The sequence below is a fragment of the Narcine bancroftii genome, chromosome 4 (genome assembly GCF_036971445.1).
Source record: "Narcine bancroftii isolate sNarBan1 chromosome 4, sNarBan1.hap1, whole genome shotgun sequence".
In the NCBI taxonomy this organism is placed as follows: domain Eukaryota; kingdom Metazoa; phylum Chordata; class Chondrichthyes; order Torpediniformes; family Narcinidae; genus Narcine; species Narcine bancroftii.
In genome coordinates this window covers 244805020-244821089 of record NC_091472.1, presented here as the reverse complement: position 1 = coordinate 244821089, position 16070 = coordinate 244805020, and the positions used below count along the sequence as shown (strand labels likewise).

Sequence of the window (16070 nt, the reverse complement as noted above, 5' to 3'; positions counted from 1 at the left end):
TAAGTTACAGTTCATGCAGACAAATATGAATGAAACCTTAAGCTCAGCATCCAGTTCTCAATAATTTCTTGATTACATTAACTTTTGCAATTCAAACTTCTTTGGAAGCCAATCCAATTGACCAATGTTATTGTTACATTCCAAACAATTAACAAAATTTGATTGACAAATTAAAGATTAATATGGGAGAAAATAATTTGCACTTCCTCTTAAATTGTTTTAAAAGAAAAGAGCAGCATGTTAACATAAAATATCATAATGAACTGAGTATGGGCCTAGAATATCCAGCTAATGGTGAACTGTCCATGTTCATTGTTGATCTGTGTTAAAAACAAACCAACTTTTTTTCAGATTCATCTGTATTATTTCCCAACTAAACTTATCCTAACTCTCATAAAGAAGTTCCTGCAATGTTACAATGGTTTTCTTGTGTACATATTATCAGATGACAGGTACGGAAGGGAAAGGAGAGATGGAACTTGGTAAAGTCGTCCCACTTTAAAATAATGCCACAAAAAGTCTGCTTGAAAATCCCCAGCAAATTTGGGATTTCTGTGCCAGTGCATGAATATGCACTCACATGAAGAAGTGTTCGCAATTCCATGCAGAACTACCACCAGTACATTGTGAACTACTGGATTTATAAGTTTACTTCCAAAACCACAAAGTGATGATGGGAAAAAAGATATTTTGTTAAAATTGCTCAAAGTGTGAAAATTCTTCATGAAATTGCTGTGGACTGGACACAAGAAACTTGAGCATGACACTCAACTGAATCCACAACATAGTCATGTACAGAATGTGGAGAATTATTTAAATACATAAAACCATTGTTATCAAACATAAAAACTTGTAAATCAACATTAGATCTTCAAATTGAACTTTGGCAGCCTGAAGAGTAATACACTGTACTTTCACATAAAAACTTGTAAATCAACATTAGATCTTCAAATTGAACTTTGGCAGCCTGAAGAGTAATACACTGTACTTTCACAATTACTGGGCTTTTCCCTGCTTTTTTATTTGAAAAGAGGGTCTATATTTGTTGTTCTCCAATCATTTGGTACCTCACTTTTGTCCTGAAGAGATATAAAAGCCTGCCCTGCAATCTCTTCCCATGTCTCCTGCAGCTGGCTGGGATAAATCTCTGCCAGTCCTTGGGATTTATCCATGCAAAAGTTTGTGGAGACCTGTATTTATGGAGACCAGCACTTGACTTTCACCAACAACTTCTCTGAATTTTCCAAGGGCAAATTTTGTTTCATTTGTGAATACCAATGGAAATGCAGTGACCTCATCTTTGTTTTCTGGCTCCATGCACAGTTCACTTCAAATGTCCCAAATGATCCCCACATTTTCCCTTGTTATTCTTTTGCCCTTAACATTGAGATATGGATCGAGGATGGGCAGGACCGGTGACTCATAATCCAGAGTGAGTATTTTAATGCAAAATAAAGGGTCGAGTAAAAAGGGAAATAATGCATTGTGGCTCAAAAAATTGCAATAATTCAGTAGTGAGAGAGGATGCTTCTCAAACAAGGCCATTTTGGGAGAAATAAGTAATATAAACTTTGTTCTTACTTTGGTGAGGTATTACAGATCTCCTAACAGTTATCAAGTACAGGCAGATATCAGAGAAATTCAATTTTTGAACAGGATTTCAATTTTCTCGATATTAACTGGAATTGCCTTTGTATTAAAGGGTCAGAGCAGGTGGAATATTTGAGGCGTGACCAGGAGAATGTCGATGAGGGAATGAGCAATACTGAACCTTAGACTGGAAATATACTGATCAAGTTAAGGGAGAGTTAAAGGGGGATCATTCCGGAGACAACGACCATTATTCCATACATTATAAAACAATTAAGTAAAAGGATAAGGACAGACCAGTGATTTTAGCCTTAAATTGAGGTGGGGGTTGAACTTTAAATAAATGGGAAAGGGAGTGAGGGAGGGAGGGAAGGGAGGGGAGAAAAGGGGGAGAAAATGACACTGTATATATTTAAGAAGAAAAATGTCTGTATGTATCTTGGTCAATATGGTTTATAGTGTGAAAAATAAAAAAAATTTAAAAAAAATTTGAAGTGGGGGGAGAAATGTCAATTCATTAACATGAGAGAGGGCCCATTAAAGGACGATTGGGAGTACTTACTTTCAGACAAATCTACATTTGCACAGTGGGAAGCATTCAAAGAAGAAATAGCAAGCAAGAGTTTAAGGCCAACATATTCCTGCAAAGGTAAAACCCAAGGGTCACAAGAACAAGGGCTGCTGGACGTTGAAAATTTGATAATGAGAAATAAAGAAGCATATGTTAGGTACAAGATCCATTGCACAGAAAGCATAGGGAGGTCCTTAAAAAGAGAGAAAGGCTCAGAGGGTCATGTAGAAATTAAGGTAAAGTTAGGGGCATTGTACAAGAATATTAAGGGCAAAAGAATAACAAGGGAAAATGTGGGGATCATTTGGGACATTTGAAGTGAACTGTGCATGGAGCCAGAAAACAAAGATGAGGTCACTGCATTTCCATTGGTATTCACAAATGAAACAAAATTTGCCCTTGGAAAATTCAGAGAAGTTGTTGGTGAAAGTCAAGTGCTGGTCTCCATAAATACAGGTCTCCACAAACTTTTGCATGGATAAATCCCAAGGACTGGCAGAGATTTATCCCAGCCAGCTGCAGGAGACATGGGAAGAGATTGCAGGGCAGGCTTTTATATCTCTTCAGGACAAAAGTGAGGTACCAAATGATTGGAGAACAACAAATATAGACCCTCTTTTCAAATAAAAAAGCAGAGAAAAGCCCAGTAATTGTGAGCATAACATCAGTAGTGTGGAAGCTAATGGGAAAAAAATCTGAAGGAAATGTCATTAGAAACCAATTAGAAACAGCCAACATGGCCTGGTCACGGGCATATCCTCTCTCACAATTTGATTGAATTGTTTGAAAAAGTTACTAAGTATATTGATGAGGTCAAGGGAGCAGGCAGGATTTATATGGACTTCAGCAAAACCTTAGACAAGGTCTCACATGGATCAAAAGGTTAGGGTTGAGGGATCCTGGGCAAGTTGGCAAACAGCATAGAAAATTGACTGAAGAAACAGAGTGTCATGGCAGAGAGATGTTTTTGTGATTGAATGCCAATAACTAGTGGTACCATATAAGGGTCAGTGCTGGGATCCTTATTATTTATTATAAATGAATGACTTGGATGTGGGAGGCATGATCAGCAAGCTCATGGAAGATATGAAAATTGGCAGAGGAACTGATGGTGTGGAAGATAGTCTTGGTCTGTGTGGCGAAATGGGCTGAAAAATGGCACAATGAATTAAAGACAGATAAGTGCAAAGTGATTTTGAGATTACTAATGAAGCTTGGACATTTGAATTACTGAGGAACAGAAGATTTGTGGAATTCATCCATAAATCTTTGATGAGAGCAACACAGCTGAGAGAGTGGTTAGGAAGACTTATGGATACTGACCTTCATTACTCAAGAAACTAAATTAGGGGAGTTGTGCTCCAATCTTGGTCAGACCTCATCTGGATTATTGCAATTATCTGTAGTTCTAATGACAATGTTGGAAGAAGGATGCGATAGTGTCAGAAAGGGTACAAAGGAGATACACCAGGATCTTACCTGGGATGGAAAATTTCAGTTATGATCGCAGACTAAAGAAACTAGATCGTTCTCTCTGGAGCAAAGGAAGTCGAATGTGACATAATTCAAATATTTAAAATAAGGTGTATAGGTAGGGAAAGCTGCAGGAAACTTTTCCACCTATCACAGGTAGATAAAATTAGAGGACATAGAGTAATGGTAAAGAAGAAAGAGATTCAGGGTGGATAATGAGGGAACCTTGGTTCACCCAGAGAGAAGTAAGTACCTGTCAGAAATTTATTGAAACTGGGTCACTTGCAGCATTTTAAGAAATGTTTAGATTAACCCTTGAATCACTCAAGCACAAAAGACTGTGGACCAGGCTGGGAAATGGAATTAATGAGGTTGCAAATGGACCTGTTGTGTCAAATGATTTGATTTCATGTCATACCATTCCATGACAATGTGAAAAAAATCTTAAACCAATCCACTTGTACATTTACTCCAGGGATTTCAAGTTTTCCAATTTACTGTAATAACAATATATGACTAATATTATGAAGATAGAGCTTTCTGGGTTGTTTAAAGAGAAAGATGTAGAACTGAATCCTTAACGCCATTTCAAAAAGTGCATTTGTTTATTTTCATACAAATCTCCTACTCGTTAAGGTTACTGGTACATCAGCCAGAGTTGGAAGAAAAATATTGTTATCTTAGTCTGCAAATTTTGAATTCATTCATTGTCCTCTTCCAAACAATTTAGCAGAAAAAAAATGAGTCTGGCACATCAGTGCAATAATGAGAGAGTATGGAGATGCAGCATTTAGTCATTCTTTTCTCAGGTGGACGCAAGGATCACTTTTTTCCCTATTCAGTCATTAAGTTTTTAAATATGAAGCCAAATAAATAATGAGAAACTAAAAACTAAAAGCATTGCAATATTTGAAATGAAATGCACCCAGAGTGCAGTTAGAGAATTCCAAAGTTTGAACCTGAACAAAAGAATTATAATCTCATTCAAAATCAGAATAGTCTATGATTTAGAAAATCACAGCTATTGAGTTATCTGCTCCTCAAGATGTAAACAGCCACAGGTTTGGAAGAGGGTATCACAGCAAGCATCCCTGTCAGGTGGCTGCAAAGTATATTGTAGATGGTTTACACTGCAGCAGTGGTAGACAAGGTGAAAACTTAGTTTGCTAAATGGAATGCCAACCAGAGAGGGAGATTTATCTTGGATGGCATGACTTCTTCAGTACTGCCTTAATTCTGCCAACTGGAAAACATTTCTTTGCATTGGAGACTGTATTGGGAAGGGTTGCAGCTGTCATGTGACATCACTGCCCCCTAATTAGTCAGAGGACAATCAAGGTTTGGTTCCGTCCCATCCATTAGTGTACACCTTACTATTCTTTGGCTTGGCTTCGCGGGCGAAGATTTATGGAGGGGATAAATGTCCATGTCAGCTGCAGGCTCGTTTGTGGCTGACAAGTCCGATGCGGGACAGGCAGACATAAATTTCCTGGCCTGCATTCTCCAGCCTGCCAGTACTTGGCCTTGGGCCAGTGGCTGTTGTAATTATTTAACCCTCCTGCCACTGAGCTATTGGCCCCCAGTAAATGATGTGGGCTTATCCCTCCAGCACTATAAAGGTGCCATGTGCACTTTGTTCCCTTTCTTTGCCAGCTTGGGACCACCTTGCTTCATCCAGGCCTCGAAATGTGGAAGTGTGCTGGAGAAACTGTTGGTAAGATGTGCACTGTTAAAAGGGTTGGGAGTGTTTAATTAGTGTCCCTTGTTGCATAGAGTCGTGTCTGCACTGAGTTGAGGGGTGGTGGGACATCATAGTGATTTTTCTCTGATCATTGCAGGTACCAGTTCATTGTGTGTGTGTGTGTGTGTGTGTGTGTGTGTGTGTGTGTGTGTGTGTGTGTGTGTGTGTGTGTGTGTGTGTGTGTGTGTGTGTGTGTGTGTAAAATATATAGAGATTTGCCTAACATATTGACCCTCTTGTCCCATTTCCAACCCTGCAATAAACTTGTGCTTTGTACCCGTACTTTAGTCTGGTTCTTAACCTGTGGGACCCACCAAACCCGACCATCAGAGACAAAACAGCCTGCTGATACTGGAATCTGTAGCAAAAACAAATTTTTAGAAGAACTCGGTAGGTCAGATAATATGTGCAGAGGTGAAGGGATGGTCAACGTTTTAAATCGAGACCCTGCATATGGACAGAATGTAGAGGGAAGATGCTGCTCAACACGAAGAGATCTTCCAACAATTTTTATTATTTTGCTGATTGACTAGTGCCCAACAGATGGAAACACACATTTTTCTTTTAAAAACCTTAACCAGCCAGTTAAAAGAACTTTCCAATTTCACTTCTTTTGTGTATATAAATTAAAATATTTTTTTTTGTTTTTAACATTGAAACTATAAACACAATTTTGATATTCAAATTAGATTTTAGTTGGAGTAGAGCACTTTGATTCCATGTTTAAATCTAATAGCTTTTCTGAAATAGTCATGCACACAACTTTAAGTAGATTCTACCCAAAAATTATTTCATTATACCATTTTGAATGAGCGTTTGTGATCGTGTAAATCGGCCATGGATGGCAGTCATATGCAGTGGATTCTTGCCATCTTTACTCTGAAAAAACAAGATTTTCATTTTAAAAATTATGATAATCACCTGACTAATTATTGTCTTTGACTACTTAGATCAAACCCAATACCTTTACAAAATTGTAACAACTTTGTTTTTTTATTTTTACGACACAAAAATCTGAAGACAGAAAGCAAGTGGCTAAAAATAAGAAACTACAATTCCTTGAGTGACTTTGTTTAGCTTTCATTTGCTTCTCCTCCAGAAGCTACAAACTCAGGTTGGCAAATTAATGTTTGTCCAAGATATCAGCTTGTTCACTGTACAAAGAAAACATATGCCAAAAATTCATTCTATTGTAACTACATCCTGAGCCAGATATAGCTGCATTTTGAGATGACATTTTAATCCGATGAGCAGAAACCATTTGAATTCATTTCAAAAAATTCTAAAATTTATGAGTCTGCATTTTAATTGACAGAAATAATATTCTTAATTCTCTAATGGAAGGGGATTTCTAATAAATATTATTGAGGTACATAAAATACTAAAATCCACAGCCATATTTCCTTTTCAAAGCAATACATAATCCCAAAGTCATTGCAAAATCATTTCAGTAAATTTCCAAAAGGAGAAAAAATTGTTAGTGAAATTCTCACTCACTATTTATACTTTTGAACAAATAGTAAATAAACTCAAATTCAGAGAACAACAGATTTCAATCTATATAGAGAACACTCCAAAACATGAAAAGAGAAAATTAGTATTTCTGTAATTAAAGGAGATAACCTATAAAAACAGACTTCAAATGAACTATCAGGATTGCTAGTGCTTGTCAATGAAGGAAATTTCAACACATAAGATGAGGGGATTGGAAAGAGTGCATAGCGGGAGCTGTTCCATTGGTGGAAAAATCAAGATCTAGAAATCTCAGGTATAAAGGGGAACAGAATTTAGAGTAAAACAACCTAAAACATTTTCTTTACACACACACACAATTGGAACCTGGAATGATCAGAAATGCGAAGACATGTTCCATTGTATCCTTCAAAGTGAAATTGGAGAAATGTGCAGAGGGGAAATATTTCAAAGGCATGGAGAAGGGACCAGAAGTTCTATTAGGAGCCAACGACTCAGACAAGATTGGCCAAATAGTCTCCTTCTGGGCTGTAGCCATTCTATAATACTCCAAGCCTGATGTTTGGGGTAAAGAGCGAAACTAGAGTTTCCAAATTGACTGGAAATACTGTCATATGGTGAACAGATCTCAGCAGCTGGAAGACATTCAATTATTCAAAAATGAGAAAGGACATTCTTATTTTTAAAATATACAAGTTCTACACTGAAAAGAAAAATAGAGTTGTGGATCAAATTATCTATCTTCATAAAACTTAATTTGAATTTCCATTGAAAAGAAAAATTAAGAAAAAGATGTACCTGGAAATTGACATCCACTCCATTATTAACTAATAGTTCAAGACATAAAGCACCGTGGGTTGAAGCAGCAGCAAAGTGCAGAGGAGTAAATCCCTTGTTGTTGGGCTGGTTCACATTAGCACCATAATCAATAAGCTCATTGACAACCACATCTTGTCCATTGTAACATGCAATATGAAGTGCTGTATTACCATATGCATTCGGTTCATCAATCTGAGGAAATGGTAATGTCGAAAACACAATGTTTGTAACTGCCTCTTATTCTGCATTTAAAGCTCAAACTAACATTAAAATTTATTTTAAAAACAAGCTATTAAAACATTAGCAGGTCATAAATAAATATTAATGATGACTGTACAAAAGTAAGCCATTTGTACCAATCTTTCCCACCCCACGCCCCTCTCACATGAGCTGTTTGCTCGACAACTCGCACGTATTTAAGATCTGTAAGCTAACTTTGTAAATTAAAGCAATCTTAAGAATAAATGGAAAATTATGTGCAGGTAACCCCACTTTAAAGGGTGATTGCGTTCCCAGTAAACAATGGGTATCACGATTTTCCATAATGCAAAGTTGCATCATTTGTGCATGCACCAAGAAATAAATTTGAAAAAAATCAGTTAACTACGATTTTTAAAAACTCAACATTGCTTACATGAAACTAAATCGTATTCCATATTTCAAAATTTTGACTCATGATTTGTGAATTGTGCAAAGTAAACTTCCATTGCATGATGGTCAAAACATGTACGGTTAAATTTAATTTTCCTGAAATAACTATATTTTTATAGTTTTTCATTGTTCCTTTGTGACATTATATTTAAAAGATGCATAAAAACTGTTTCTTTCAAATTATTAAAAATATCTTGAGTTACCTTTTCTTTTTAAAGCAAATTAAGTAATAACTATCTTAACAAATGTAAAAATACCAATTTTTCCATTTGCAAATTATCTCTGCATTTGTAACAATTCGCATTACAAAATATTTAATGACCATAAAATTTCATGCACTCAGCTGAGGAATTCAAAGTTGAATAATAATGAGAAAGAAAGATTTAATGTCATCTGTTTTACAGAATAAAGAGAACACAAAGAATATTGGAGAACCTCAATGCAACTTTGTCAAGTGGAAGTTCACAAAACGACAACAAAGAGCATTGGCAACCATACCTAACATGCACAAATCCAATACTAAGACAAAAATAAATGCACAAATATGTGGCTGGCTACATTCACAAGTGTCATTGCAAGCAATGATTCGAATAATAAAGATGAACGATTCACTCCTTGTGTATGACCTGTGGATGATATAAACCTCACACCAAAGAACATTTATTGTTTCTACTTCCCAGTTTACAAAGTTGCACAATTTCAAAATAATGATCCTCCAGAATTTAAACATTATTTTTTATAACAATTATTTTGGTCTCGCGCAAAAAATATCTTGCAAGTAGGTCACCTTGCAGAAGCATTCCAAAATGCTCTAAAAAGACAAGAAACTGTGATATCTGTCTCTGAGGGCGACGTCAGAACATCATTCAAAAGGGTGAACCTTCGCAAGGTCCTGGCAGGGTTCTGAAAATCTATGTCAACCAAGTTGAAAACAGCAATTCATACATACAGCTGCTCTTCATTGACAACAGCCCAGCCTTCAGTACCATTATTCCCTCAGTGCTGGTCAAGAAGCTACACAATCTAGGCCTCTGTATCCCACTGCAACTGGATCCTTAACTTTCTCATTGGAAGATTACAGTCAGTACAAATTGGAAACAACGGCTCCTCCTCACTGATTATCAACACAGGTGCACCCCAAGGATGCGTGCTTAGCCCAATCCTCTACTCGTCATACACCCACGACTGTGTGCCCAAGCCCAATTCCAATGCCATCTACAAGTTTGCTGATAACACCACAGTTGTCAGCAAAATCACAAACAGCAATGAGAAAGTGAACAGGAGGGAGATAGATCAGCTTGTTATATGGTGTAACGACAACAATCTTGCGCTTAACGTCAGCAAAACCAAAGAGATGATTGTGGACTTCAGGAGGAAGTCAGACGAACACGACCCAGTCCTCCTTGAGGGCTCAGTAGTGAAGAGGGTCAAGAACTTCAAATTTCTGGGTGTCAACATCTCCAAGAATCTGTACTGGAGCCCCCACTTTGATGCAATTACAAAGAAGGGTCGTCAGCGGCTATACTTTGTGAGGTGTCTGATGAGATATGGTATGTCACCAAAGACTCTCATAAACTTCTATAGGTGTACTGTGGAAAGAATTCTGGCTGGTTGCATCACTGCCTGGTATGGAGGCACCAACTCTCAGGACAAGAATAAACTCCAGAGGGTTGTTAACTCGCCCTGTGACATCACAGGCACCAAATTTCACTCCATCGAGGAGATCTACATGAGCAATGTCTCAAAAAAGCAGCCTCTATCCTCAAAGACATCACCCAGGCCATGCCCTCTTCACTCTGCTACTATCGGGAGAAAGGTACAGGAGCCTAAAGACGTGCACAAGTGCAGCTTCTTCCTCACTGCCAACATATTCCTGAATAATCAATGAACCAAAGACACTGACTAACCTTCTGTGCACTATATTTTTATTTTTTATAGTAATGTCGTAAGATGCTGCAAAAAAAAAAAAATCAAAATTCATGACTTGTTCATGACTATAAATTCAGATTCTGATACTTTGAAATATGCTCGCTGACATGGAAAGCTAGTCAGACACCAATTAAATGGAACTATCATTTCTTGGGGTTTTTTTTGCAGTATTCATGGAGGTAAACATCAAGCTTACTTTAAATATGACACCTCCTTGAACTAGCTGATTTAGCCCTTGATAAACATTTCATGGAAAAAAAGTTCACCAACTCTTCAGCATATTCTAAGTACAAGAAGGAGAGATTAGATCCTCAAGTCTCAAAAGCGAGGTCTGAACTAACAATCTTCTTTCGATATATAATCTTAGAAACAAGCTCCTGATTTTTCACAATAGTCTAGAGCTCAAAATTCATTCAACAACATCTTCCAGAAAAACAGCACTGGTTTTCACCTGAACGCTGAATTCACCAATTTTCATTTTGCCATTCTCTTAATCCATCACCAGCATCTTCTCCCCATGATTATCTCTTAAATGTTGAATTGATTGTCAGTTATTCACAACAGATGTAGAAAAGTTTCCCCCAACTAAACAATGAAAAGTGCAAAAACCATCGACCTTGGTCCATCACAAACAACCCTATCCCTCTTCTTGGCAACACTAGAATCTGAACCAGCTCATTCACAACCTTGGTGTCATATCTAACCTAAAGTCGACTTCAGAAATCCTATCCATGTGAATTCTATAATGTTGTCCACCTTCGGTCATTTACTGCTGAAACAACAGCTAGACTTAAAATTTTCAATACAATTGACTAACTAACTTCATTCTAGTCTCCAAAATCTTGAAATCTTCTGAAATTTTCCTGCCAATATCCTAGAGTTTTGACAAGACACATTCTCCTTAAATTGTTCGGTGACCTACATTAACTTGCATTTAAGCAATACCTTGGATCCAAAACTTCTCAGGCCAAGTTTAAAATATGATATTGTATTTCCTACTTGTACAACCTTCTCCAGCCTCAAAATCCTTCATGATATTTGCACAGCTCTAATTTTGATCTTTTCAGCATCTCCAAATTCCTTCTTGAAACAACTGGCTCTTATACCTTCTGCAGCCATAACCCCAAGAGCTGAAATTTCCTTCCCTAAACTATTTCCTTCTCAACTTCTTCGAACTTTTAGCCATCTGCCCTAATTTTATGCTCAATAGAATAGCAAAATGATTTTGTTTGAATAACACTGTGAATTGCATAGAGGTGTTTTTATTACATTAAAAGTACTACATAAAAGTTGCTGGGGTGCTGCTGCTATGTAACTACATTCAAGTACTGTGAGAAAATAATGCAGTTTAGCTCTATTCATCTTACAAACAAACAACACCTACCTCAACAGCAAGATTGATCAGTAGTTTCACCACATTAATTTGTCCATTAGATGCAGCAGCGTGCAGTGGAGTATAACCTTTCTTATCCTTGCAAGTAACCTCGGCTCCGTGATTCAACAGCAAAGAAACTACTTCTACATGACCTATGATACAAAATGTTATATTACACATGGATTGAAATATAGGTTCTTCTCAACTTGATGGGGTTGTGTTCTGGCAAACCCATCAGCATAAGTCGAAAATCATAAGTCAAAAAAGAATACAGGTATACCTTGTATAGCACCGACAGCAATGTATTAGTCCCCACACTGATCCAACTGCCCCACTCTCCCCCACCACTGTATCAGTCTCTACAAGCTTTCCAACTGAACTAAAAGAAGTGATTGACCAATGAATGCGCCTTAGAGGAATTATCAATGTTTATTGGTAAAATCAATTATGCTTGCGATTACCTGACATTACCATATTACACAAGAGTAAATGATGATAGTCACGCTGGATTGGACCGTTGTAAGAAGGGGAGCACCTGTACATCAATTTTCCTGATGATTGTTCAACCACATGCCCAATATGAATTATATCCTATCATGTTCACCTTCCATGCCTATACCAAAGACTTAGAAACATAGAAGATAGGAGCAGGAGTAGGTCATTCGACCCTTCGAGCCTGCTCCGCCATTCAACGAGATCATGGCTGATCTTAAAGTTCAGTACCCCGTCCCCGCCTTCTCTCCGTAACCTTTAATACCCTTATACTGATTCCATTAAGTGTCATTCAATTTTTATGTTTTATCTTTTCCAATTTATTTTCATTTCACTTTCTTCTTAGCTTAGTAAATATATTCTACATACATATTTAGATGATAAGCAGCATGGACACTATTCAGTCAATTTCCCTCTAATTGAAGATCAAGAATTCAGGAGATCCTGCTGAATAAACTTTGTTGTGATGTTTCAATACAACTTTATACACAAATTCTTGAGGCAGTGCCAAATATGTGGACAGCTTTGCAGTATTGAGCTTCCTGTGCTGCTTCAGATATGCTAGGTGACTCAAGCTCCACAGCTAATGGAAATGGTTTGGGGGTTCAGGGTCTCGAATCTCTACTATCTTCATTACCCTCTCTACCTTCCCACCAGCCTCTAACCTAACTGCTACCAACATCACCTACCCCCAAGTCTCAAATGTTGCAATATGGAGTAAAAGAAAAGTGCTGAAGGAACTCATTGATCAAGAAGCATATATGGAGGCAAAGCGATAGTCAGTGATATAGGGTGTCAACTTGAAAGACCAACCATCTCCTTGCCTTGAAACATGCTACTCAACCCAATGAATTCTTCCAAAAGTTTGTTTTATGGTTCAAATAAATGAAATTTAATGTTACAGCAATTTCTTCACAATGTGATGTTAAGTAGAATTCGAACAGAAATTTCTTTTATTGCTAAATTTCCCCTTTTTCCTGGAAAATACAGAAAATTAAGGAATTCCACTCTCAAATTTCATGATAATAATTAAACTTCAAAGAAATATGCACATGAAGAAAACTGATAAAAGTAAACATGGAGAGGGTAAATATCTGAAAAAGTCAATAATTAATTCAAAATTTAAATGATGCTTTAATATTTAAATAAAAATCACTTTGAAATTAATATATACATAAACATAAATAAATGACCCCCATCACACCGGACACAATCTCTCACTGGGAGGGTGTATCTTCACTGATTAATTTTGAATTGGCATACCGGTTAGCCCAGTGTGAAAGGGACAGGGGGTATGCCAGGTCCAAATAGTGGAGGATAGGCATCCCTCTACTCTGGGATGCTGGGTGGTGAGTGTGAAAGGGTACAAAGAACAGGTTAACATTCGTCCAGTGTGAACGGCAAAATGCTATTTTGAACCTGTTCCTTGAACCGCCAATTTATCATTTAGCCAATGTGAAAAGGGCACTACTACCTTCAGGAATAAGTTATCCAAAGACTAGCATCTCCACGTTCAAGACCAGCTTCTTTCTAACAGCTGTCAGGTTCTTGAACCTCTGCTTGCTACATAGATGGCTCCAATGTTACTAAAGGACTGTCTGTAATATTGTAACTTTTTTTTCCTCTTGTATTATGGCAAATGAATATAGTAAAATCCCCAGTATCCAGATCCTACAGGGATCGCGGATGTCAGATATGCAAATTTTCTGGTTGACAATGACTCATTCTTCCAATGCCTAAACTAATACACCTGCATTAGCAATACACCGTTTAGGGCGTGGCCATGCAAAAGACCGAGACAGATGCGTTTTGGCTGAAGATGCTAAATATATGGTTAAAACTTCAAAATCATGATTTTCTTCATCAAAGAAATGGATAAAGCTAGAACAAAGTCAGCAAGGCAACTGATAACAAAGACTGAAGAAACTCTTATTCAACCGGGAACATCGGGTGAAAGTCCGAAAGGGAATGGTGCAAAAATGGTGACGAGACCAGCAGAATTAGGTAAAACTGGGGAGTCGGGTCAAGAGCTGAGCATCATCCTGGAAAAAAAATGGAAAATTTGAGTAGCTGATTCATAAGTGTTGAAACTGTGATGAGAAATATGATGGAAAAAAATGAACAAAATTAAAGAGAAGATCTGATGGAGAGAAAGGGGCGAGCAGAAGTTGAATTGATGAAAACGCATGGAAAAACGAGGCTTTGGAAAAAGAAAACAAAGAATGGGAGTCGGATAAACAAGAACTGCTGGACAAAATGAATCATATGAAGAATTTCATGGAACAATGTCCGAATTATCAAATTAAAGGAAGAAATTGAGGGAAGGGACCAGTGAACTTTTTCCAAAATTGGATCGCACAAGTGTTGGGAGAAGACAAATTTGGAGAAAAATTGCATATCAAGAGAGCTCAGCAAACACTTGTACCCAATAGAGCTGGTGACCATAGAGCAAGAGCAGTTCTGCTGAGACTTTTAAGCTACTGAGAATGGGAGATAATTCTGGGAGCAGCATATGACTACTCTAAACAGAATAATGCCCCATCTGAGGTTGATCATGGAAAGGTACAATTTTTTCAAGACTTTAGCCTGACTAATTAAACAAGGAAAAGAATTTGAAGATAATAAAAAGACAATTATGTGCTAAAATCTTGAAATATTGAATGATATACCCCATGACTTTGAGAGTCAAAGTAACAGAAGGGAACCGGCGATTTTTCAAGACCAAAAATGAGGTGGAAGATTTTCTGCGAAGTTTATAAAAAATAGATTGAGGTTGCTGAGGGAGAAGATTGTGAAAATATTTAGAATGGAACTAATAAAAGTTGTATTTTTTTAATTTTTGCTGCACTGTCTTGTATTTATTGTTTAAAAGTTAAAGGTATAGAAGTATTCCCAGGGAGCTCAGTAAAATGGAAAAAAATTTGAGAAAAGTAGTAGAAGGATGGAGATTCCGGTCTAGGAGGGAGAATGGTGCCTGGTTTTTACCGTGGGCTTTCGGGGCTCTATGTATATGTCACCATCAGGGCAGGGACATTGTGTGTTTTTCTTAAAGGGGAAGGATCACTTTACGTTTAAAGAGTAAAAGAGATTTTATTGTTAAAAAATATTGTTTTAAAGAAGAATATGAACAGAAATGTGAAATTTATTTATTTTATTGTTAAAGGAATTAATGGGTAAGTGAAGAGAAAAATAGTCTTGGCATATCTTAAGAAAAAAAGCAAGTATAGTCTATTTACAAGAAACACATTTTACCAAATCAAAACACACAAAATTAAAAAGAGGATGGGCAGGAAAAGTAATATAGTCTTCATCTGGATCAAAAGCAAGAGGTGTAGTGATTTTAATTAATAAAAATATTCCAATAATAATAGAAGAGACATTAATAGATCAAGCTGGAAGATTTGTAATAGTACATTTTAAAATTTATGCAGAATCATGGGCATTTATGAATATTTACGCCCCAAACTATGACAATTAAGTCTTTATGAAGGATACCTTTTAAAAAACTGCAGGGGGAAGACAAAATATATTGATTGGAAATTTCAATTTTTGTTTAAATCCAATATTGGACAAATCAGCAAGACAAACAACAATGGTGAAAAACGACATTATCATTTATGAAGGATTTAAATTTAGTTGCTATATGGAGGCAGCTCAACCCTTTAGAAAGATACCCTTCATTCTATTCAAGGGTACTTGATTGACATACAAGGACTGACCTGTTTTTAATGTCTGCGCAGTTACAAAGGAGAGTGATAAAAATTGAGTATTTGGCAAGACTTTAATCAGGCCACTCGCCGTTAACATTAACTATTACAATAATGGAAAAAAAAGAAAGTATGTATAGATGGTGTCTTAATGCTACATTATTAAAGAGGAAGGATTTTTGTGAATTTATGAACAGAAATATTTTGTGAAAACAATCGTTCTTCTACTGACAATAGTTTTCTAACATG

At 36.8% G+C, this 16070-nt stretch overlaps 1 protein-coding gene across 4 annotated transcripts in view; it reads right to left on the bottom strand.

Moving 5' to 3' along the window:
* LOC138761810 (serine/threonine-protein phosphatase 6 regulatory ankyrin repeat subunit B-like) overlaps positions 1-16070 on the bottom strand; it is a 149077-nt gene that overhangs the window by 71048 nt on the left and 61959 nt on the right. For all 4 annotated transcript variants that reach the window (XM_069934576.1, XM_069934574.1, XM_069934577.1 and 1 more), the window contains exons 7-9: positions 11632-11774; positions 7647-7859; positions 6176-6254 (exon numbers count right to left, since the gene is read on the bottom strand). In XM_069934576.1, the coding sequence (XP_069790677.1) occupies positions 6176-6254; positions 7647-7859; positions 11632-11774 (435 nt within the window). The remainder of the gene's footprint in view (positions 1-6175; positions 6255-7646; positions 7860-11631; positions 11775-16070) is intronic.